General features: G+C 40.4%; 1 protein-coding gene across 4 annotated transcripts in view; it reads left to right on the forward strand.

Annotated features, from left to right (window-relative positions):
• The window catches only part of pam (peptidylglycine alpha-amidating monooxygenase), a 76,164-nt gene that overhangs the window by 289 nt on the left and 49,825 nt on the right, over positions 1–26,050 (forward strand). For 2 of the 4 annotated variants that reach the window (XM_033647185.2, XM_078162019.1), the window contains exons 2-12: positions 3,796–3,873; positions 3,966–4,062; positions 8,218–8,335; positions 8,798–8,855; positions 11,403–11,490; positions 14,947–15,038; positions 18,028–18,111; positions 20,293–20,341; positions 23,285–23,352; positions 23,945–24,025; positions 24,112–24,188. In XM_033647185.2, the coding sequence (XP_033503076.1) occupies positions 3,968–4,062; positions 8,218–8,335; positions 8,798–8,855; positions 11,403–11,490; positions 14,947–15,038; positions 18,028–18,111; positions 20,293–20,341; positions 23,285–23,352; positions 23,945–24,025; positions 24,112–24,188 (810 nt within the window). In that variant the 5' untranslated portion in view covers positions 3,796–3,873; positions 3,966–3,967. Of the gene's footprint in view, positions 1–3,715; positions 3,874–3,965; positions 4,063–8,217; positions 8,336–8,797; positions 8,856–11,402; positions 11,491–14,946; positions 15,039–18,027; positions 18,112–20,292; positions 20,342–23,284; positions 23,353–23,944; positions 24,026–24,111; positions 24,189–26,050 lie in introns of all 4 variants that reach the window. The other 2 variants (XM_033647184.2, XM_033647186.2) reach the window with 1 other exon arrangement.

Raw genomic sequence — 26,050 nt, forward strand, 5'->3', positions numbered from 1 at the left:
GAAGCTAACTAAGTTAACGTTAGAGCAAAATACTAGCTGCTTTTTTTATCGTCACAGTTTGCTTGCTTAGACAACGGGGTCTGGTATATTTATAGCCCTAGTAGCGTAATGCTAGTTGAAGATGGCTATTTTCTTTTGACGCTTCCTGTTTAATTTAGGCGTGACATCTCTCTGTTCGTAACGGTGATTTTGTGTGATGAAAAAAAAAACACAATTATTTGTGCACACGTTGAAATTGATACATTAAAATGTGTTTACTTGTATTTTCACCCTAGCCTATGCAGATGCTGCTTTTTTAAGACTTATTCTAGTATTAGCTACATCTTTGCCAATATTGACATTTAGCCAGCTGTTACTTTGAAAACGAAACCATGAGCCGTGTAGCACAAATTCTGGAATAATAAGATGGTTACAAATGAGGCTTTAGGTGGCTGTAGAATACATAAACGCCAATCTTGTTGCGTTTTGTGGTGCAGTACGTGCCGTGGTCCATGAGTGGGATGAGCCCTGTTTCCATAGTTTCCTCTATCAGCTCAGTAGGCTGTGATGTCAGCACAGCTCTGCCCCTTCACACTCCTCCTCCCCCTGTTATTTCCACCTTACTCTGTTCACAGCGATGAGTCACCGAGCAAGCTGAACGTCTCAGTGATTTTTCCTTTGCTGTTTATTTTATAAGCATCCTCTGGGTCTTAAGTGCGACACTCTGACATGAGGAAGGCTGGAGCTCCATGGTTAGCAGTAGGACTGGGAGATGTGAGAAATACCATGGGAGAATATGGATATGTCAGCTGTCAGAGATTTTGCTAAACGATTCATATCGTGTTTCCTGTCAGTTTAATCTCTCTGGGTGTATTCAAAAAATCCCAAGACTCATGATCATTACTGACTTATGACAATATTTTAATCAATCAATCAATCAATCAGTCAATCAGTCAGTCAATCAATTTATTGGTTACATTGACATTATACAAGGTACAACATTAGCTCCTTTAACTTGTGCTCTGTAATTTAGTCCTTTTTTTGTCTTATATTGTTGGCTGCTGCTTCATAATTTTTGGTTATTCTGTCATTTTTGTATTAATGTGATGAAGTGATTCTATTTATAAACTGTTTAATTTGCTGGATTAGACAAAAACAGACATTTCCATGTGGTTGTTTTGTCCATACACAGTTAATGCAGACAAGTAACATATTACGATGTATACTGAACAAAAATTTAAATGCAGCACTTTTGTTTTTGCCCCCATTTTTCACAGATGTAAGTTAAAGATTGAGGACTTTTTTAATATGCTCAGTAGATATATTTTTCTCAAATTTTGGTCACCAATGTGTAGGGATGGGTATCATAAAGATTTTATCGATACTACTACTTTTATCGATACTCCTTATCAATTCAGCACTTTATCGGTATTGTTATTGGTTCTTTTTCATTTCTAAATAATTGCTTTTTAGAAAATATATTAATTTAAAAAGAATAAAGTCAGAAAATGATTATTGAATATTTTAAGTAAAAGTTTCCTGTCCTCTGTCCTGCTCCCTCTCTGCTGATGTGGTTCACTGTGTGCAGGTAACATTAGTGCTGGTAGAGAGGGGGGAGCTGTTTGTCTCAGCCAGCAGCTTAGTTTGACAGATACAACTATCTGTCAAACTAAGTCACTCTACATACAGACAGCTGTCATTTTAGTTTATTAGTAACAATTTGCTATCAGCCAAACTAGCGTGCTGTCTAAATCAGCATGTAAGACATAACATTAGTAACGGACGGTGCATGAGAGACTATGGACGGAGCATAACATGTTTATGCTTGCTGAACACATTTATTGATAAATTATTGGCTTTGTCTGCTAAGGTTTATTGCACTTTCAGTAACGAGTGTAGCTGCCATCAACTCGAGTAATTTTTGAGTTATCTTCACTTTCTTTGCACTGTGGCTGCTCGGCTGTTCACCGGTTATGTTTGTCGTGTCCGTGTGTGTGTGTATGTGTGAATGTGTGTGTATGATGAGAGGCTGCAGGATGATAATTAATTAAACCAAAATACCAATTAAAGAACTGATACCGTCAGAGGTTATCAATACTACGGTCTTTGATAATTTAGCCTCAGGCCTAATTTAGTACTGGGTTTCAGTACCCATCCCTACCAATGTGTTGAAATCCATGTTAGTGAGCACTTGTCCTTTTCCAAGATAATCCATCTAACTGACTGTTGTGGCATATCAAGATGTTGATTAAACAGCCTGCGTGTGCCTTGGGATGGTCACCATAAAGGTCACTCTAAATGTGCAGTTTGATCACACAATAAATGCTATCTATGGCAAGTTTTGAGGGAGTGTGCCATTGGCATGCGGACTGCTGGAATGTCCACCAGAGCTGTTGCCTGTGAACTGAATGTTCATTTTACTACCATAAGCTGTCTCCAAGGTTGTTTCCATGAATTTGGCAATACATCCAACCGACCTCACAACCACAGACCACAGGTAACCACACCAGCTCAGGACCTCCACATCCAGTGTCTTCATGTGTAAGATTGTAAGAGACCAGTCACCCCAACAGCAAATGCAACAGTTGGTTTGCACAGCTGAAGAATTTCTCCACAACTATCTCAGGGAAGCTCATCTGCATGCTTACAGCAGTCAATCACACAATCAACTTGTGTGGTTGTGAGGCCGATTGGATGTACTGCCAAATTCAGAGAAACGTTATTGGAGACAGCTTATAGAAGTTAAATAAACATTCAGTTGATTAACAACAGCTCTGATGGACATTCCCTAAGTGTATATCAATAATCACAATACAAAACAACATTCTGGCATAGAGGATTTTACTATGTCTATTAATGACAGTAGGAAACAATGCATGACTATCGAGGACAAGGGAACAGTTTAAACTACTCTGGTATTAAGTATTCCTGTCCGTGCAGTAAGTGACATTTAGATAAACACAAAGAGTAAGACATGTAGTATTTTTTATTTTAGATTCAATTCAGCTTGTTTTATTGTCACTTGTGTTCTTCTTCTTCTTGCTTTTTGGGAGACTTACAGAATTATGACCCCTGGAAATGGCCAAAAATGCATCAAAATTGCACAGTAAATTCAAAATGGCCGACTTCCTGTTGGGTTTAGAGCATACCTCCAAGAGGCTTTTTTGTACATCTCTGAGCGTTACATAAGCCTGCTGAGTTTCATACATGTAGGTTAAACTGGCTTCAGGGGCTGTTTCCTCAAACTTTTGTAGGGGGCGCTACTGAGCCATTTTTTGGGACCTGCACACGAGACCCTTAAAATATCAAATTTTTCACCAGTTCTGAGATGTGTGCAAAGTTTCATGAGTTTTTGGGTATGTTAAGCCTCCCAAAAAGGCAATTCATTTGGAGGAATAATAATAATAATAATAATAATAATAATAATAATAAATCCTTGCATTTCAATAGGGTCCTCGCACCGCTAGGTGCTCGGGCCCTAATTATTGATTCTCCTCTGCCATCAATTGTTTAATATTACCAGAGACAGTAACCCATCTCAGTTTCAATTTTGTATCAAAATCTCCAGACAAACAAATAATGTCTCAGAGTATATTGTCAAATGGACCACCCCTATTAACGATATGTAAATAAATCAAATGCACTGACAGAACCAGCTGTGTTACTGGGTCCCATGTCTGTGCTTGGTTTCTCGTCAAATCACCGTGGTAATCAGTTAACACGCATGCTTTTTCAGGTGGTTTTTCCAGACAGACTTTTGAGCCATCTTACCGACTGGGAGAACTCAAGTGTAAACTGTACTCTGATATGCTACAGGAGTGAGGTCCAGCAGGGATACTGCCTACACCTCCCCTCATATTCCCACTCCTCAAGCAAGCTGAGCAAGGACATCAGGTGTGACAGACACTCTCTTATGAAGTTAACCCACCTAGTCATTTCCCCACAGGATGTGCTGACAGCCTCTTTTTCACATTTGCATCCCACAGGCATGATGGGAGTCACTGTGTTTTGTGTGGTGGTGCTAGCAATCATCTGTCACAGCCACAGCCGGGAAATACAAAACCCTCTCTACAGGTTCAGAAGGTAAGAAATAAACCTCTTTTTTGTTTCAGATAGAATTGATTTTTTTTTGAAAGTTTTAGTAGTTATTCTGCTGAGAAATACAATTTGCATCTTACTCATTCCTCTTTTTGAAAAGAACATTTTACCCACCGGCTTAAAGGTGCCATGTGGAGTTTCGCATTCATTCATTACATTTGTACATTTACTGTTACTAACCAAAGTGACCAGCTTGTATCCTTGAAGTCTTACAAATGTACTGAATGCATTTCCTGTCTTATAAAGCATCAATGAGGCAGATTTTTTGAATATTTTGGGTCCCTACATCCTAATGCAGAGACGCCTTGAACGGTTGCAGTCTGTGATGGTTTTTAAGATGCAATCCAAACACATGTTGAAACTTTAATAATTTATTGCTAAAAAAACAAAAAAGGTTCCACAATTCCTATTTAACTCAAAAAATAAAAATATTGAAAAGAATAGGAAGCCTTTCAAACTTGTGTTAAACAGTAAAATCAGTATATTTAAAAAGTGGCAATAAAGTGGTCCAATTTGGCACTGAACCACAGTCTCAACCTCTCTGTCACTGCTAGACTGACTGACCAGCAGCTGTGATGTCATGACCATAAGGTCCCATTCAGTCACCTGACTAAACAGTTAAAGGGAAATTTTGGTTTATTTCAACCTGTCTCCTGTCGTCCTAAATTTGTTTCAAGTGACTAGTGACATAAAAATAATAGTTAGCACGTTAGCCTAGATACAGCTGGGGTGCATTAGTAGCGTCAGACCTGTTAAAACGTAAGTGAACGGGCATACCTTCAAGTGCAAAGTTAGTCCACTAAACAAGCTTTTTTTCCACAAAGACCGCCTCATATCGTTAGGATTTATGTCAGAGAACATATAGAAAACGACATGTAAACGTATTGTCTTACCTTACCGGTGTGGTGCCATGTTTGTTTACCATTTAGCTCTGCTTTCCAAAGCGCGGCCGAAATATCGCGAGAACAAGCAGCGATCTCATAGCGTGCCTGAACAAGCAGCAACAGCTGGAAGGATACACTGACGAAGAGCTTCGTGAAATTGAAGAACGGAGGAGGAGAGAGAGAGAGGCGCAACAGGTAGAGGACAAATGGTTGCTGCGAGTAACGTTAGTATCCAGCTGGGCTTTATCTAGAGCTGGCGAGATATATTTCGGCTGCGCTTTGGAAAGCAGAGCTAGAGGGATAAACAAACACGGCACCACACCGGTAAGGTAAGACAACACGTTTACATGTCGTTTTCTATATGTTCTCTGACATTTATCCTAATGATATGAGGCGGTCTTTGTGGAAAAACGCTTGTTTAGTGGACTAACTTTGCACTTGAAGGTATGCCCGTTCACTTATGTTTTAACAGGTCTGACGCTACTAATGCGCCCCGGCTGTATCTAGGCTAACGGCTAACATGCTAACTATTATTTCTATGTCACTAGTCACTTGAAACAAATTTACGACAATAGGGGATGGGTTGAAATAAACTGAAATTTCCCTTTAAGCCTCTGGTGGTAGGCAGTCAAACATAATTATATTCCATTACACGAAATACGCGGTACTACGTGAGATGAATAGGGGGCTTAGCACAACATCTGCAGTGATGCGGGTGCTGCATTGGACTGTTGGAGTGAAGAGCGAGCTGAGTCGGAAGGCAAAGCTTTCAACTTACTGGTCTGTCTAAGTTCTGACCCTCACCTATGGTCATGACCTTTGGGTAGTGACTGAAAAAATGATATTGTGGATACAAGTGAGTTGAGTTTCCTCTGCAGGGTGGCTGGGCTTAGCCTTAGAGATAGGGTGAGGAGCTCAGACATCCGGAGGGAGCTTGGAGTAGATCCGCTGCTCCTTCACGTCAAAACGGTCCAGTTGAGGTGGTTTGGGCATCTGATCAGGATCTTCCTGGGCACCTCCTTTTAGAGGTTTTCCGGGCGTGTCCAGCTGGTAGGAGGCTACCGGGGCAGACCCAGAACATGCTGGAGGTATTATATATCTCATCTGGTCTGGGAACGCCTCAGGATCCCCCAGAAGGAGCTGGAAAGCGTGGCTTGGGGGAAGGATGTCTGGAGTTCCCTGCTCAGCCTGCTTCACTTATGACCTGATCCTTGATAAGTGGATTAAAATGGATGGATATATTGAATTATATTTGAAATTCTGCACATTTCCACCACTGACTATTAAAATAATGGACTTAGCTATTGTGACATCACCCTGGTTTGTAGATTTCCATTTTGAAGCCTCGAGTTCAGCATTTTAGCCATTGCCATCTTGGCTTTTTGGAGCCAGAGGTGACCATATTTGGACAAGAGGGTGGATCTGTGGAGGAGCGAAGGATGGATCTGAATGAGAATCCGAAGACACTGTCAGCAGAGAGCCTGTCACTCAAAAGCCCTGTTTCCACCGAACACTTTCGGTATGGTACTTTTGGAACCCAAACTACCCTTCAGACATGGTACCTAAACCCTAGGTCCGTTTAGCATTTCCACTGCAAACCGTACCCTTAAATGTGGGCGGGGTTTTTGTTATTCACTGCTCTGTCCAGCACTCGCTGTATTTCCTCATGATCGGTGACACAGAGGGAAGTCTGCACCTCGTTTATCGTCCACAGAACGAGGCTGCATGCCGACATTTTCAGAACAACGTAAAGCAGGCTGCAGTGAGAGTCTCTCTCCATGCGATATTCAAAAAATGTGGGTTTGTGCATTTGGTTCTTCTCAGACAAGCTCAGGGGTTTAGTGTTGCCATAGCTCTATGCGATGCTTATTTTTTCTCCGAGTGAGGATTAGAATATTTGCAGTTCACCAAATCCGGCTGAAATTCATACATATAAACGCTTGAAGATCCACTCATTACTAAAAGTGAATGTCACGTAAAAACTTAAATAATAGTCAAAGTTGTAATATAGAATATTTACAAGTTAATGTTCCACCTTAAAAATCCCGGCTATCGGCCCAATGAATGAATTCATTTTTTCTCCGACTCCGGCTGCTGCAATAGGCAGCAAAACATACTTAAATTTTATTGTTACAGTTTACTAATTAAACTCTCCACGATATGAACATGGGCTTCTGCCTCAAAACCAGCCACAGCTCAGCCCTGAGCAGAGTGACGGCCGCCATTGACCAATCAATGGACTGCAGTGTTCATAGTTCCACCTTTTAGTACCAGATCTGTGTGCTAGGTACCCCAACAGAAAGGGTACAAAAAATGGTAACGGTTAGGAACAGTTCCATTGGTACCATCCACAACTTTTCACAGTGGAAACGGAAAAAAAGCGTACCGAACTGAACTGTACTGTACTGTGCTGCTAGGTGGAAACAGGGCTAAAGCGGCCCTGCCCTTAATCATGTGTAATTTTAAGCTGTAATAAAATGTAAGCTGGTGGGTTACAGAAAAATTCAACCCCCTGTACAGTTGTCATGAATGTTGAAATTAACTATAGAGACTAAAATAGATTTTTGTACCAGGCTGTAGACATGTTTATTTCTGATGTACTGTTTGGCATTTCATCATGGGCATCTGTGAGGGCTTACTCACTTTTGGTGCCAGCCTCAAATGGCCATTTAAAGAACTGCAGTTTTTGGCCCCTGATGTTGTCGCTTCATTTCCACTGAAATTAATATAGTAAGCTAATTCATTAGTCATAGGATGCAGGATTACATTTATACCAAACAGAAATTCACCACAACTTTTCTGTCTCTTTCCAAGTGTCTCTTTATCACTGTATCATTTATTTTATGCAACTCAGCAGTGCTCTCGTGTTTGGCTTTGAAACTAGGCCTAAATCCATGTTGTCAATTTTAGTTTTTACTGTTAATTTCTTCTGTGCTCTGACCTCTGACTGCTCAATCAATCAATCAATCAATCAATTTATTTATATATTTATAATTTATAAAGCCCAATATCACAAATCGCAATTTGCCTCACAGGGCTTTACAGCATATGACATCCCTCTGTCCTTAGGACCCTCACAGCGGATAAGGAAAAACTACCCCAAAAAAAAACCCCTGCTGACACCTGTCTGCTCTAATCACATCCAACTCTCTCTCTCTCTCACTCACTCACTCTCTCTCTCTCTCTCTCTCTCTCTCTCTCTCTCTCTCTCTCTCTCTCTCTCTCACTCTCTCACTCTCTCTCGACCACACCCTAGGTCTCAGGAAAATGTCCTGTCAGATCCCGGTGAATGTGTGTCCAGGACCAAGCCGGTCTTAACAAACTCTCACAATTTCTCTGTGGATATTCAGATGCCTGGTGTCATCCCAGCTGGGGTGAGTCTATTTCTCTGAAACATACCACTGAGTCCTTTGACTTCAAGACTTCATCATTAGAGCTAAAACCATTAATCACTTAACTAAACAATTAGTTAATTTATGGGAAATTAATCTGCAACTGTCTTGATAATCTATTGATCCTTTTAAGCATTTTTAAGCAAATATGCCAAAAAAAACAAAGGAAATAGGGAATAGCCTTAGTGAAAAATACGTTCCTGTTGTTTGATGATACTTACTGACGTCCCATGAACTATCATGACAGAGTTTGCCGTGCTGAATGTCACTCACCAGTCAACATGACATCCATAAACTGTATACATAACTCTGTTTGTGTTAAAACTTAAATAACCTTTTAAAATGAATTAATCCTAAAGTTATGCTGGTAAACATTTTAGCAATTGATGACTATTTCCTGTTATTCAGTAATGAATGTTATCATTGTGTTCTTTATTGTTTCAGTCGGACACTTACCTGTGCACAGCATTTCCTGTGCCTACTAGTCGTGATGCATATATTGGTGAGTATATGTTTTTTCAGTTAACAGACAGCATACAGTATATAGCCCTCTAAATAAAGTAAACCGCAACTAAACAGACTAAATAATAGTTGGAGATGATATGGGTCAGCTGTACACTGCTGAACGAAAGCCAAATTAAAAGCAGTAAGTAAAAGTAAAGTTGTAATAGAAGTAGCGCCAGTTGAAGCAGACATTGTAAAGGTAGAAGTAGAGGAGTGTAGTAGAAGTCATAGAAACAGTAGTAGCTGTAGTCATAAATGATAAATGGTAATGGACTGCACTTGTATAGCACCTCTCTAGTCCTACGACCGCTCAGAGCGCTTTTAACACTACGTGTCACATTCACCCATTCACACTAGGGCATTAACGACTTTGAATTTTTTCAGGTCGACTTATCTGTCAATAAAGTCGAGTCGACAAGTCATTTGATGACGTCATTACATTGACACGGCGGAGGAAAGTGAAGTAGGCTATCTCCACACATATGATGTGTGTCTGTCAAGGCCCGAACATACTCGGGCGGAACGTACGCGGAACGGACTCTGCGGAGGTCCACGCGGACTCAAAGCGGACGTCCACAAGCCCTGTGCGAGCAAAGGTCAGATTTTACGACCGCGCGCGCACCAGCTCGGCATGTATTTTTCGCATCGCAGGGATTTTTCACGGACATTTTTACAGGAAACTACAACGCGGAAGTGCGCTCAACTATGAAAGCCCGAATGACTGCGGACATTCCTCGCAGAGTCTGCTCCAAAGTATCAGCATAATCAGAGGCAGTGATTGCATTCCGTACACAAGCACACAGCGAGAGAGAGGGAGGGAAAAAACACACGACTTGTCGACTCCTCCCAGGGGGTGTTGACTTGTGCCACTCAGTAACCATTCACAAGCTCTCACGCACCGATGGAACAGCCATCGGGAGTAATTTGGGGTTCAGTATCTTGCCCAAGGACACTTCGACATGCAGACTGAAGAAGCCAGCGATTGATCTGCCGATTAGTGCACAACCCACTCTACCTCTGAGCCACAGCTTATTTGTCTTTACATATTACTTTATGATTCCTGTGTTGTATAAAAATGTTTTTTAATTAATAAATATTTTCAAACTCATTGACATTAAAAAATCATGCGGTGTAAATACACAATATGGGCTTTATTTTACATTCTATTAAAGTCCGGGTTAAATAGGATTTTTATCACGATGATTTTAAATATGTTGAGATATGCTGAGTGTTGCAATAAAATATATTGCTATTTATTTGTTTATTTATTTTAATTGTAAATTATGTCGCCAAAGGAAAACTTTGTTAACATCTGTTTTATCTAATAAGATAAAGATTTCAGTTTGCTCATCTCACCTCAGCCATTTTTTTTGCAGCAAAATGTATCTAGTGAACTGAAAGAGCAACTGATTATGTTATTTTAGTGGGCTACCTAAATTTTAATTTGTTATTGAATAATATATATAATTAAAAAATCGATACTCGGCACAGTGTGACAATACGATATTGCCACACAAAAGTATCATAATACTATCCTGTATCAATTTTTTTCCACCACCCCAAGGGTTAAGTAAAATCAGAGATATGTTTGTAATCACAATATACATGACCTAAAATACTTGTTGAAAATATGTGGAGGGAGACCATTCAGCCTTTTTTTTTAATCATTTTTGTCTTCAAGAGTTATCTGGCGGTCCTGCAATCATGACTTGATGATGTACTTGAGCCATCCTTATGATTACCCCGCCCTTACACTTTATATACAATAGAGCACATAGCTTCAGAGTTTTTCTCCTGGCTCACTTATGAGTTATGATATTTAACGTTACATAGGACAGTCTACCCACACCCACAGCAGCTGTTAAGAGAAAACTGCCAACTGCTGTAAACTGGCAACTTTATGCAGTATAGTAAAGTTAGAGTTATTGTGCATGTGCATTTGAGAGAGAGAGGAGGGAAGAAAAGGTGGAAGGTTAAGGGAATCTTTGCCGATTTTCAACCAGCTGTGTGTCATTGCTGCTAATGTCACCACCATATTGAATAGGCATGACTGGCCTTCAGTGGACACGTCCCCAGCGTTTCAGAGCAGAGAGTATTACATTTTTCCATGATTTCTAAAACAAATTTTATGTACTTGCCAATTTTTCAAATAATTTAAATTTGTTTTTCTGTGGCATGATAAATCAGAATACATAATTACTTTTGCTTTACCCACACTGTAAACATGTTTTAGGGATATAGGTGCCCGTCTTGCTTCTTTTCTCCACTCTGACTGTGATGATGACCCTGTGGTGTTCAAACATTGGTCTGTTTGCACACTAAAGGCCTGCAAAATGTGCTTAGTCCTGCTGTGAACTTTGCTGACCTTGATCCGAGGGACACATGACACAGCCCAAAGCTTGTGTGCGAATTAGCTCAAACAGAGAATCAAGTTGAGACAGAAATGGTCAGAGAGAATTGATTCTTAATACCAAAACCATGTTGAGTAACTTCAGCATTTCATTAAATATTCAATATTTTAACCACAGTGCTTTTCCTCCCTCAGTGGACTTCATACCTCACGCCAGTATGGACACAGTTCATCACATGCTCCTGTTTGGCTGTCAGACTCCAGCGTCTACCAGCAGCTACTGGTAATGTCTAATTTTAGCACAGGGCCATTGTTCCACAGACTCTTTCATCATAATTACTAATCATACAGTGGCAGTATCCTCAATACATCCTGTTTCAGCTTCTAGCAGGGTTACACAGCAGTGTCCAGACATCACAGATTTTTATTGTATTAGTGGTACACCAAACACAGCAGTGAGTGTTTAAAGGGATAGTGCACCCAAAAATGAAAATTCAGCCATTATCTACTCACCCATATGCCGAGGGAGGCTCTGGTGAAGTTTTAGAGTCCTCAGAACACTTACGGAGATCCGAGGGAGAAGTGGGTAGCAGCACAACTGTACACCTAATGGCTGATGGCGACCCAGATTAAATGTCCAAGAACACAGAAATGAAACCATAAAATATCTCCATACTGCTCGTCTGTAGTGATCCAAGTGTCCTGAAGCCCCATCATAAAAAGTTGTTTGGAAAAACGTCATTTGAACTCTGTTTTTAGCCTCATTGTAGCCTGTAGCTCTAACTGCCTCTCCGTGGATCGTGCTCACGTGTGCACGCTTGCACGCAAGACCAGCGATGGCACATGAACACACATAAAGGCGGTGTGCATGTTTCACGGTTTCGCACAAGCGCACGCACATCAGCTCAATGTACACAGAGGCAGTTACAGCTACTGGCTACAATGAGGCTAAAACCAGAGTTCTGATGACGTTTTTCCAAACAACTTTATATGTCAAGGCTTCGGGACACTTGGATCACTACGGACGAGCAGTATGGAGATATTTTTTTTTTTTAAGATATTTTTGGGGGCATTTTTAGCCTTTATTTGATAGGACAGACAAGTGTGAAAGGGGGAGAGAGAGAGGGAGTGACATGCAGCAAATGTCCACAGGCTGGAGTCACACCCGGGCCGCTGTGGCAACAGCCTTGTACATGGGGCGCCTGCTCTACCACTAAGCCACCAACGCCCCAGTATGGAGATATTTTATGGTTTCATTTCTGTTCTTGGATGTTTTAATCTGGGTCGCCGTCAGCCATTAGGTGTACAATTGTGCTGCTACCCACTTCTCCCTCAGATCTCCGTAAGTGTTGTGTGGACTCTAAAACTTCACCAGAGCCTCCCTTGGCATATGGGTGAGTAGATAATGGCTGAATTTTCATTTTTGGGTGCACTATCCCTTTAATGTAGTACATACAGTAAAATCCAGAGTTGATTAAAATAAATGGTATTGGACTGCACTTGTACAGCGCCTTTCTAATCTTCTTGACCACTCAAAGCTTTTACACTGCTGAGTCACATTCACCCATTCACACACACATTCACACACTGGTGGCCGAGACTGCTATACATGGTGCCACCTGCTACTCAGTAACCACTCACACACTCACACGCCAATGGAACAGCCATTGGGGGCAATTTGGGGTTCAGTATCTTGCCCAAGGATACTTTGACATGCAGACTGGAGGAGCTGGTAATCGAACCCCAGTCTTCAGATTAATGGACAACCCGCTCTGTCTCTGAGCCACAGCCTCAGAGCTATGAGTACATGTCAAACTCTTTGGGGTTAACAGAAGCAGTCCACTGCTTTGTCATTTCCTCTTTAAAAACAAACAAACAAAAAAAAAACTTGTTGAAAAGTAGGCCGTTCCACTTTTTGTCTGTAAAAAGGAACTGCCTGTGGAGCTTTTTTTGTGATATCTTTTCTGTTTTGGTTTAGTCTCTTTACTCTCATTTACCCCACCTACAGCAGCAGCTGGCAGCTGATTTCAGTGTAAAAGCTCTGATATACACACTGTTCACTACCTGCTCAGCACCAAACAAATAAACAGGCAGACACAGTTAAGCCCTCTTTGCATGGGACAAATGTTTTTTGGGGACCTCGTGATTTAGAAATTATCCCCCAACTGTGGCACCTTTGCACGGGATGAACCAAGTCTATATTTTACTCAAATTAACTGGATACGATGTCAAGGCTTTGTGTAACATAACTGTTGAAAAATGTTCTTACTGCATGCTGCCATGCATGTCATTCATCTCATTTGCTTTTGAGATTTTGCTATTCTGATGTATTTGAGCTCCTTCTTTTTGCGTATGGGTCTCCATGCTGTGTAGCGAGATGAACCTCCTGATTTTGTATCCAAAATGCTGTCAAAACTTTGATTTATAATCGCCAATGCAATCCCCATAATTCCCAGTTGGGAAAGATGTGCAAAAAACCCCCAAAAAATCCAAATACAGCCACAAATCACTGTTATCCCAATTCACATGGGACAAATAGAGTGCCACAGGAATGATGTTTTTCTGTAGGCCAACGGGGAAGCTAGCATTACCCTGGTTCCCTTGGGATTTTTCCACTGGATTTTAGATTCTTTCAGAAAATAAACTTGGTGGTGAACAACGTTATGATACTTACATGTATTGTTCAGCAAAATAATCTTCACAAATGAACACCACTTTTATGAATTTTGAAGCCAAAATGCAATATCAAGAGGTAAAAAACTATCATTAGGCAGTAAATGAATTACACCAAGGTCACATGACTTCACATACCTGTCACAACAAGGCTGTAAAGCCATGTTTGGTGTGATGATGTTCTGTAGTCTCATTTAGCCACTTGTTAGCAACCACCTTTTTTAGGGCATGTAAAGGCTTCAAAATTCAGGGGTGGGGAATACAGATGTAGTTTATGTGGTAGAAAAAAAACGTGAAAATCTCTCAAGCTTGTGTTAATCACGGACCTTATTTCAAGTTTCTAACCAAAAACCCATTCAAAAAACCTTTTGACTTTGAGACAAGGGAACCGGGAGTAGTAAAATGCTAACTGATTTCCTGGTTTTAGGACTCATTTGTGGGGCACTCTATATTATCACCTGACCTCTGTTGTGAAATATAGAAGGTTAATTGTGGTCGGATTTTTACTGACAAATTGTGAAAATTGCCGAATTGTGTACGATTAAAATCACAGAGGACCTCCACCTCCACAATTATTACACATTACTAGAGGTCTCTAGGTAACAATAGTCTCAGGCGAATAAGGCTTTAGAGACCAGTTGGTGAACATAGTGGAGCATTTAGCAGCTAAAGAGACAGATATTTTCTCTGGAGTTGTTGCAGCTGAACGGAGAGAGAATACTAGACTCACGTGACTCCACAGTGCTTGCGTGGTTAATGTGTAAATATATAACTGAGGCCAAAAAGATATTTTTAATATAGATTTGATTATCTAACATCTACTGCATTGTGCTCCTCTTTTTTTCACTACTTTACAAACTTGGTTTGCACAGTAACATTAGTCCAAAGCAAGCTTAGTTGCCCTTGATCTTTTTGAGAAAATCATGACCTGGATGTCTGAGAATCCAGAACAGTATTATTTATTCTGTCTTTTGTTATAGACATGCCTGCAGGTGTTCTTTCCATCTAAGGGACAGGTGTTAGTGCTGTTAAAGTGGTGATGATTGTGTTGGTTCTCTCTCTTAAGGGACTGTGGCAGTGTACAAGGCACTTGTGAGGATGAGGCCTCCATCATGTACGCCTGGGCTCGGAATGCACCACCTACTAAATTACCTAAAGGTATGTCTCTTAACAGGTTGGTTTAGAGTTAATAAGAGTCATAAGTATTCACTGATCCTCAAGTTGTATCTAGTCATGTCACATTGCTGCCATTTGTCTGAAAAAGTCCACCAGCCTAAGGCCGGATCACACAGAAAGTCTTTTGCAGGTTCCAAAATGTGAGGCGCTCCGCACTACCTTTTTTTTTTAATTGAATGCCACTAGAAAAACAATGCTTGCTGTGCCTTTTTATTGTTGCCAGGCAACCACCGCATCACCTCCCACCCATTCCTCCCCGTGTAATCAATCTACTGTTTATTTATTTATTTTATTTCACATTAATTAGTATCTAGTTACTAAAATGGAGAGGCAGAGGGTACTTGCTGTATCTCTGGTTGAGGATGAGAGGCTGTCAGCAAATAGTTTGTTGGGTGCAGAAAAAAAGAAGAAAATTGAGGTGTGTAGCAATGCAAAAACAGTGAGCAAAAAGCTTCATTCTTATTTAAAACAATCACAAAAAGGAGCCTCCAGCTGCTAAAACACTTTCTGTTTGACCATGTCCTAACTGGACTGAATGCTGTAGGAAGTCCTTCCTGCCAGATGCTATTAGACTGTTTAATATACTTACACGAGCGGTTACGTTAGTCGGAGGCCTCCACGTGGGCAAGACAGACAGGACAGGAGAAAACTTCAACCAATCATTGCATTCGGTCCAAATGCAATAATTGGTTAGAGTTTTCTTGGAACCATATGAGAATGGTATAATTATGAGTTTTTATTTCTGGTGGGATTCACTTACATTTTAGTGTGCCATCAGCTTATTAATAGCATTTTAACCTAAACAAAGAAAAGTGTAAAATTTCCAGAAAGGTAAGTGTTGCTTTAATTGATAGGAAACTCAAGTGTGAAGGGGGGAGAACGAGAGAGGGAATGACATACAGCAAAGAGCCACAGGCTTGAGTCGAACCCGGGCTGCTGCAGCAACAGCCTTGTACATGGGGCGTCTACTCTATCCACTAAGCTACTGACGCCCCTTAATATACTTTTTATACTGTTTTTAGGTAATTCACATTACACATTAAGCCACATTGTACATTACAGACAAAAGACTTGGGTTCTTTTAGGAATTTGTTTGAGCTTTTGTGCTTAGTTTGTTGTTTGTTGTATATTTAATTGTGTTAATCACAAGTTTCATCATGATATATGAATACTTTGGACAACGATACTATATTTGCTGATATTACAAAGTCTTCCATTATATAATTTCCTTACGATTCAGTACTGGGGCCTGTGATTGATATGAAACAATATAATATAATTTGTATCAGCGTTTTCACTTTGCATCATTAACATTGGATTGTTCATCATTGATTCGATATATCGATCCAGATCAATGTATCATTACACCCCAAGTTTTGAGATATGTGTTACTGAGATTTTTCCATCCTCCCCAATACAATGGAGGCAAATGGGATTTGTTTTCTGGTGCTTATTTTACTGAAAGCAGCATATGTCTTTCCAGAAACAGTGTCCCTTAATCTCATAATCCTCCAACCTTACAGTTTACAGTTTTCATAGGAACTGTTTCTTTAGTATGAAAGTAGTTCCACTGAAAATACATGAGGTAAAGACAGATCCTGATTAGCCAAGTATAGGTTTTATGTACAGTCAGACCTCCTTTATGCCTTGCATTAAATTGTGTCTGGTATCCAGATTGTATCTAGATATGATTTAACCTGATTACATTTACACCTGGTATTAATATTTGCCTCCAGTAGTGGTGTGCCATATCACATTGTTCACGATAATACTGGTATAATTTTTAATATGAAAAATTCATATTGTGATACTTCGCAATATTTCGACTCGCTGATATGTTGACTTCATGCTGTTACCCACAGCAACAACAAGCATAGCTGAAAGCAAAATTATTACAGACTTAGTGTGGAATAAATTGTGGAGTTTTGTTTTATTTTATGAACAGCCCCAGACTTCTCAGACTTTTTTAGCGACTTTCCGCTCAGAGGGAACTCATTCAGCAGCTCCTCTGGCAGCAGCAAAGCGTCTCTCCCTCTCCTCACAAGCCTTGTGCACACAGTAGTCAGTTTCGTCAAGTGATTTTGTGATAAACCTTTTGTGATAAACTGCTCGTGACTTGACAAAAAACTACATATATGAGAATGTGCAATAGTTATACAGCAGCCTGTCACAGGTTACAGTGTGATGATTAGAGGAGAAATGGCAGAGCATAAAGAGAACCAAATCACCTGTTGATTTAGATCCCAGGGTACATTTTTTTAATTGACGGAGAACTGTTTAAATGTGTAATTAGTGGTACATTTTTTTGTTGTACTATTAATATTGTATACAGAATCTGAATCTCACTCTGAGTTACTGTTGTTCACAAACTTTTTTTTTTTCCAGTTTTACTGAATATTTTGAGGCAAACGTTTGACATGTAAAACTATATCACATATTTTGTTGCAATTATATGTTCTTAAATTAACAATGAAATATTTTGTCATATTGTCAAGAATATTGTTATCACAAAAATACCCTGAAATATTGTGATATTATTTTAGGGCAATATGGCCCACCCCAAGTCTCCAGTGTCCATTTTAAGATCTGATTAAGATTAGATCACTCTGTCCAGCTCAAACAACTGAACGATTATAGCCGTTTTTCACCATTTGCTCAGCCATTGCTTCATAAATGGCTCGGATGAATTGCCAAGTTATGCTTTCACCAGCCCAAATTGAAAGCTGTTCAACTCGTCTTGACTCTATCCACAAATGTCTTGAATATCCATTAGCTTTCTTACAGCTTTCATTGTCATAGTTAAGCTCAATAACAGGCTAATGGCTGCTGCTTTGCTGGTTTGACACACCAAGACATATTAAAAGGGAAGAGGATCTCATACATCTATCTATCTTTTGTCCCTCAGTTGTTTCCATCTCCATGTGGTCTCTTGTCTCTCTGACCTCTGTTCTTCTCTCTGTTGTCTCATCAGACGTTGGTTTTAAAGTTGGAAGGAATTCAGGAATGACCCACTTTGTGCTGCAGATTCATTATGGAGATGCCAGTGCTTTCAGAGGTGAGTCCTATTGGAAGTTAAAGTATTAACATTGTTTTATACAGATTATTTATGTTATGAGTTACATCTAATTCAGTAAAGATCTGGAAAGATTCAGGAGTGAAAAAATAATTCCAACTACAAGAGGTTTATAACGGAAAATGTAGAAACATTGAAAATACTATCCAAATTTCACCATTGGCCAAGACATGAATTACGTGTAGGTATCATATGTGACATTAGTATACAGTATTTTTTGCTATTTAGTTGGATAATGATGAAACTACTCTAAATATGTCACATAAAACATGTTAGAGTAAAACCAGATTGTTTCTGTTACTGAAGTAAAGGGCGGAAAACTAGCCTAATTAATGACTGATGAGGTCTATCTAACCCAAATGTTGCATTTATAATAACTGTATTCAGTGAGTCAGTGTGTGGATTATTTTTTACAATAAAATGGTCTCTTTTCTCTCTAGTTCTCATCACACAGGCGTCTCATGTTTTTCTGAGCTGCAGTGATGGAATCAGAGTGTAAAATAGCAACACTATCACTGTATATTAAAATAAACTTTGCATAAATTAAAATCATGTGTTTCGTGTGTAAACAATCTCTGATTTTGTTAGAAGCTTAGTTTTAAAAGGCTGTGATCTGATACTCTGAAAATAACCTGCTCTGGAGCAGGTTAGCTGTTTAGCATAAGTTACCACAGTGATTTATCCCTGTAAAAAGAGAACCAGCTTTGTACTAAAAACCCAGAGTTAATCCTGAAGTTACCTCGCTAAGTCCAAATCCTGCGTTGAAGTACAGGCCTATGGGGTCTCATTTGTAAGGCAATGCATAGGATTTATACTAAAAACGGGCAGATGGACAAAAGCCAAAAATGACGAGTGCCAAAACCTATCAGACAGGTTTTGCAATCAGGCTCCTACCTCACCATCTGCGTCGCCAATTTCCTGCCTCCAAAATGTTTGTAAGCATGGGTCAAGGTTTCTCCCATCAAGTCTGTTTGTGTTGATCACAACTTTTGCGTGGGAAGTGCCATATGCCTCTTTCAGACCTTGTTTTCAGTGGTTATAAATGAGAGCCCTGGTAACCTTTGTTTGGCACAACCTCACCTACCTCCAAGGTGCATGCAGAGGGGGAAGAAGTCTTGTGGTCTATAGAACAACTGTATTGTAAGACTGCATTGTCAGGTCTTACAGTAAAGTTGTTTCATATACTTTAAGTGCTGCTGGAGTTTTGACCCTCTTAAATATGCCAACATCTACTGGATGGGTAGGCACAAAATTTGGTCCAGATCTTCATGTTTTCCAGAGGATAAATCCCTAATGATTTTGGTGATACCATGGATGCTAATTACTGGGGAGGGGATGGAGGGGATTTCCTCCCTCTCTGCTTTTTATATACCCCCTTCGTGGTGATTCATTTTTATCCCATCCCAAGTCATTAAATCAAATGCATCACATATTGCCGCCAGTAGATCCTGCAAGTTGATAAGCAATACAAGCTATTTTCAAAAGATGTTATGGATCAGAGTTGCAAGTGGATCACATTGGCGAAGATGACTGTGCCTGTGACTCTGTGTGCTCCAACTGGCTTTGGACTGTTTTTGGTGGTTACGGCTATTCGTGCTGGGAAAGGTTCTTTTCAACATGTAAATACACCAGACATCTGTTCTGTGTGAAATCTCTAACTGGAGTGATGTCAACTGCATAAGTCTTAAAATCAGTGTGTGAGAGCTGGCCACCCTGATAGTATTGTCCAGAGCAACAAAATCATCCAACATGTCTCATCATGTAAATTCAACAACATGAGCTCCACATTTGTGGGTTTGAGTGACATGTCTCAACAAAAACTGGATTGCCATGAAAGTTTGTACTCAACTTTATGCCCTGCTCAGGATTAATTCTAATAAATTGTCATCCCGGGCCACCATCAGGCCTCGTTTTCTGTCTGCCCAATACTTGGTTTATGACCAAATACCTGCAAACTAATAACATTCAGCCTCAGCACACACTATGTGTGTAGTGCAAATTAGGAGATGCTTAGATTAGGAGCATGCTAACAGGCTAAACTGAGCACCACTGTATCAACTTGGGTGAATATAGTGCTCATTCAGATTAAAAAAAAGGTCTGACTTTCAATTAAAATTGTTGGTGGTGAAAAAAGTTTGATTTTATTGTTTTTTTCTTTTTCAGACCATCATAGAGACTGCTCAGGACTTACCTTAAGAATGACAACCAAACTGTAAGTATTTACTTAAAAGCATCAAATTTTTTCTTGCATGCTGATATACACTGCCTGGCCAAAAAAAAAGTCGCCACCTGGATTTAACTAAGCAAATAGGTACGAGCCTCCTATTGGATAATTACTGCATGGGCGATTATCTTTCAGCTGGCAACAAGTTATTTAACCCCAACTGGTGCAATGAGTTGCTTCTCATTTCCTAAACAACCATGTCGAAAGACACATCCCGTGGTCGTGGAAAAGATGTTAGTCTGTTTGAGAAGGGTCAAATCATTGGCATGCATCAAGCAGAGAAAACATCTAAGGAGATTGCAGAAACTACTAAAATTGGGTTAAGAACTGTCCAACGCATTATTAAAAACTGGAAGGATAGTGGGGACCCATCGTCTTCGAGGAAGAAATGTGGCCGGAAAAAAATCCTCAATGATCGTGATCGGCGATCACTTAAACGTTTGGTGAGATCAAATCGAAGAAAAACAACAGTAGAACTCAGGGCTATGTTTAATAGTGAAAGTAAGAGCATTTCCACACACACAATGCGAAGGGAACTCAAGGGATTGGGACTGAACAGCTGTGTGGCCTTAAGAAAACCACTAATCAGTGAGGCTAACCGGAAAAAAAGGCTTCAATTTGCTAGGGAGCATAAAGATTGGACTCTGGAGCAATGGAAGAAGGTCATGTGGTCTGATGAGTCCAGATTTACCCTGTTCCAGAGTGATGGGCGCATCAGGGTAAGAAGAGAGGCAGATGAAGTGATGCACCCATCATGCCTAGTGCCTACTGTACAAGCCTGTGGGGGCAGTGTTATGATCTGGGGTTGCTGCAGTTGGTCAGGTCTAGGTTCAGCAACAGTATGTGCTCAAAGAATGAGGTCAGCTGACTACCTGAATATACTGAATGACCAGGTTATTCCATCAATGGATTTTTTCTTCCCTGATGGCACGGGCATATTCCAAGATGACAATGGCAGGATTCATCGGGCTCAAATTGTGAAAGACTGGTTCAGGGAGCATGAGACATCATTTTCACACATGGATTGGCCACCACAGAGTCCAGACCTTAACCCCATTGAGAATTTTTGGGATGTGCTGGAGAAGGCTTTGCGCAGCGGTCAGACTCTACCATCATCAATGCAAGATCTTGGTGAAAAATTAATGCAACACTGGATGGAAATAAATCTTGTGACATTGCAGAAGCTTATCGAAACAATGCCACAGCGAATGCGTGCCGTAATCAAAGCTAAAGGCGGTCCAACGAAATATTAGAGTGTATGACCTTTTTTTTTGGTGGTGACTTTTTTTTTGGCCAGGCAGTGTAACAAGTAGAGGGGACTGTGACATTTAGTGCCTGTATAAAAAAATAGCTGCATGGTGCTTAGCCTTATCTCCCTGATTCAACTATATACAGTCACCTTTCCATCAAAAACTTTTGGTACAGTACCTTTCGAACCAAAAGTAACCCATACGAACATGTACCTAGAAAGTAGATGTGTTTAGCATTATCACCGCGGACAGTACTTCTCAATGTAGTTGTAGTTGTTGTCACTCACTGCTCCGTCCAGCACTTGATGTATTCCTCTTCACCAATGACGCAAACGAACATCTGCACCTTGTTTATCATCTACAGAACAGGGTTGAATTCCAACATTTTCAGAACAAGAAAGAACAGACTGGAGTAAAAGTCAGTCTTTCATGGGCCTGTTTTTGAAAACCTGCATCCGCCCATTATTAAACACACACAGGCTACAGTCACTCACATTAAGATGGGTTCTCTGTTCTTGAATTACAAATCCAGTGGAGGAAACGTCTCTTTCACTGGCTGCACACCATGGTGCTGAAATTGCGACTTGATAATAGTGATTTAAATGTCAAAATATTACACTGATGCTGCACATCTTTTCATTTGTTTTATTCTGAAAAATGAAAAATATGTCTTTGTTCTCACACACTGCCCGCCGGCGTGCAGATTATCTTTATCCCATGCCCATACCCATGAATCTATACATACATAATATTTTTACCTGTTATACAGCTTTTTTGGGTTAGCCGCCGGATGCCCAACCCAATGCAGGAGAGTCTCTCCATGAGATATTTAAAAAATAGCAGGTTTGTGCATTGAGTGCTTTTAAGGCAAGAGCAGGGGTTTAGTGGTGCCACAGCGTACCGGAACGATGCTCTGCCACATTTTTTCTCCAAGTGGCGATAAAAATATTTGCAGTTCACATAATGTGGTTGAAATTCATATACATTTTTTTAATGCTTAAAGATCCAATCAGCAAGTGTATGTCATCCAAGAGAGTCAATAAAACTAATGGAATGGTCAAAGTTGTCATTTTGACATTTAAAGTGTGTTGATTGATTCATTTTGTCATCTCATGCACTGAGTAACAGAAAAAAATGCCACCTTTAAAGTTAGCGGTAGCCACCAGTTGGCACAGTGAATTAAATTATTGTTTCTCAGTCTACAGCTGCTAACTGTTAACTAATAAAGATGAAGATGCAGTAAAACATCCTTTCATTTTATAGTTATAGTTTACTAATGGACGTAAACCTTGCCACGGTATGAACAGTGGTTACATAAGCTTCAAAACCAGCCACAACTCAGTCCTGAGCAAGAGTCCTTTTAGAACTGGATCAGTGTGCTAGGTACCCCAACAGAGGGGTGACCAAAAACTGGGATAGTAAGATACGGTTTTGTTGGTACCATCCACAACTTTTGACAATGTAAAAAATAAGCCTACTATTGTGTACCAAACTGAAGTGTACTGAACTGGACTGCTTGGTGGAAATAAGGCTGTGTTTCCTTTTGGAGCACTGGAAGAATGCACATATAGACTAAAAAGGACTAGAAAGAAAATGTCAGGGGACTAGTGTTTAATGTTTAAATGTGACCAAACAACATCTTCCTACCCTCTAACTAAATCTCTTTTTGCCCTCCTTAAAGGCAGCCATTCATTGCTGGCATATACCTGCTCATGTCTGTGGATACAGTTATCCTTCCAGGAAAAAGAGGTATGTTTCATATTTTTCCTGGATGTAAATTGGTCAAGCTCATAGATCTCTTATAGGCTTTTCTGGGAGACAGCCTTTATTGACAAGCCATTGTTTCTGTTTAAGTTCTTTTTTTTTCTCGAACAAGGCCGGGAAAAACAACTATCCATAAACGTTTGAGAGCTGCTGTGCAGTTTAAGATTGTAATTGACATTGCTTGTCTTCCAGACATTAGAAATAGCTTTGGCAAAATGGCAGCATGGGTATCACACACATAATTTACATCAGCATAGAGCTGATTACAGGCTTGGGCGATATCTATTTTTTTTATGCCTTCATACCTTCCTTACATTTCACCAGAGTATAGTGTTTACGATGGTATTGGGGTACAGGTAAAAAAAAAAAAATTTAAAAAATGTATTTTTTATTTGGGAGTGAACTATCCCTTTAAGGCAGAATTGTAGCACACTTTCTGCCCAAACTGTCTGAGTCCATATAGTCCAAATACAAATGTTGTGTTGGAATGCTTCTAAGGACAGGAGGGCCAGAACTGGGGCTGTACAGTGATCACAGATTGAGCCTGACTTGACTTTCCTTCATTTTCTTTTGTTAGTTACAAATGCAGACATCGCCTGTGACTACACTTCATATCCCATCTACCCGTTTGCCTTCAGGACCCACACACACCATCTCGGTGAGTCAAACCAGAAAATTTAGCGGTCCGGTTCAGAGTAACGTTTATCAGTGCAGTTTTAACCTGGATGGGTGTTCCTATCACAGGTCAAGTGGTCAGTGGCTACAGGATCCGAGACGGGAAGTGGAGCCTTATTGGGAGACAGTCCCCTCAGCTTCCACAGGTACATTATTGCATCAGAAGGTAATTAAAAACTGACATGTTTGTGGTGTCCCTGCCGCTGAATGGCTGGGGAGTTATCATAATAGTTAGGATAATTACTGGAAACAGCTAAACTCCTCCAAGGCTCACTATTTATCACTTAATGTCACATTTGTGTAATCCATATGAAAACCAAAATGTCCTTTGTCTGAAGTGTTACCTTTGGACAGAGTTGTTTCGCTGTGTTTCTACTCTTTGTGCCAAGCTAAGCTAATTGGCTAATAGCTCCAGCTTCATATTTAGCAAACAGATATGAGAGTGCGATCCATCTCCTCATCTAATTTGGCAAGAAAACAAATTGACCAAATGTCAAACAGTTACTTTAATCAAACAATCTGATAACTGATCAACCATTTAAGCAAAATGACAGATTTAAGATAGATAGATAGGTTTATTGTCCTATTCAGGAGAATTATTTTCACATTCCGTACAGCCCCGAGAATAGACATACATTACACAGGCAACTTCACAAGTTACAAAGACATCAATACCACAGACGTATACCCGCCACCATACACATATCCATTCCACACAGTTACAATCTTTTCATTCTTTTGTTTAACAAACGTATGGGCAATGTCGTCGCAACAGAGCATGCGCCGTTCCCCCCGTTTGTCTGGTTCCATCTTTTCCAATATGATGATTTTTCAGTGTTCTATAGTTATAATTTGAATCTGTTTGGGTTTTCGACTGTTGGTCAGACAAAACAAACGTTGTGAAGATGCATCTAATGACCCCAACAAAATTAAAACTACACTGTTCAAAAAAATTAAGGGAACACTTAAATGAAATGTCAGAAATATTCAAGTTGAAAATCTTTACTGATGTACATTGTGTAATTTGTAATTTGTTTCATCAACCCACTGAGGGCTGGATTCAAAGTCACACCGAAAATCAAAGTAACAAATTGAAATCACAGGCTGACCCAACTTGTGTGAATTTTATCATGGCAACTCATAATGTGACTTAGTAATGTGTATGGCTCCCAGGTGCCTGTATACACTCCAGATGAGTTGGCGGATCTCTAGGGGGATCTCCTCCTAGATCTGGATCACGGCATCAGTGAGCTCTATGACAGTCTGTGGCAGTACTTGGTGGCGTTGGATGCACCAACACATAAACAATAAGTCTCATAGGTGCTCAACTGGATTTAGGTCAGGGGAACGAGAGGATCAGTCAATGGCATTAATGCCTTCATCATCCAGGAACTGCCTACACATTCTTGCCACATGGAGCCAGGCATTGTCCTGCATCAGGAGTAACCCAAGGCCCACAGCACCAGCGTAAGGTCTGACAATCACTCTGAGGATTTCATCCCAGTATCTAACAGCAGTCAGGGTACTGTTGGCTATGACATGGAGGTCTGTGTGATCCTCCAAGGATATGCATCCCCAGACCATCACTGACCCACTGCCAAACCACTAATTCTGGATGATGTTGCAGGCAGCATGATATTCACCACGGCGTCCCCAGATTCTTTCACACCTGTCACATGTGCTCAGTGTGAACCTGCTCTCATCTGTAAAGAGAGGAGGGCACCAATGGCAGACCTGCCAATGCTGGTATTCTCTGGCATATGCCAGTGGAGTTGTACGGTGCTGGGCTGTGTACACAGGTCCCACTAGAGGACGTCGGACAGTCATGCCATCCTCATGGAGTCTGTGTCTGACAGTTTGATCGCAAACACGCACACCAGTAGCCTGCTGGAGGTCATTTTGTAGGGCTCTGGCAGTGCTCTTCCTGTTCCTCCTCTCACAGAGGAGCATATTCTACTGCCCTTCTACTGCCTCGTCCAGCTCCCCTCTTGTAACGGCCAGTCCCCTG

The sequence above is a fragment of the Epinephelus lanceolatus genome, chromosome 19 (assembly GCF_041903045.1).
Source record: "Epinephelus lanceolatus isolate andai-2023 chromosome 19, ASM4190304v1, whole genome shotgun sequence".
Classification (NCBI taxonomy): Eukaryota; Metazoa; Chordata; class Actinopteri; order Perciformes; family Serranidae; genus Epinephelus; species Epinephelus lanceolatus.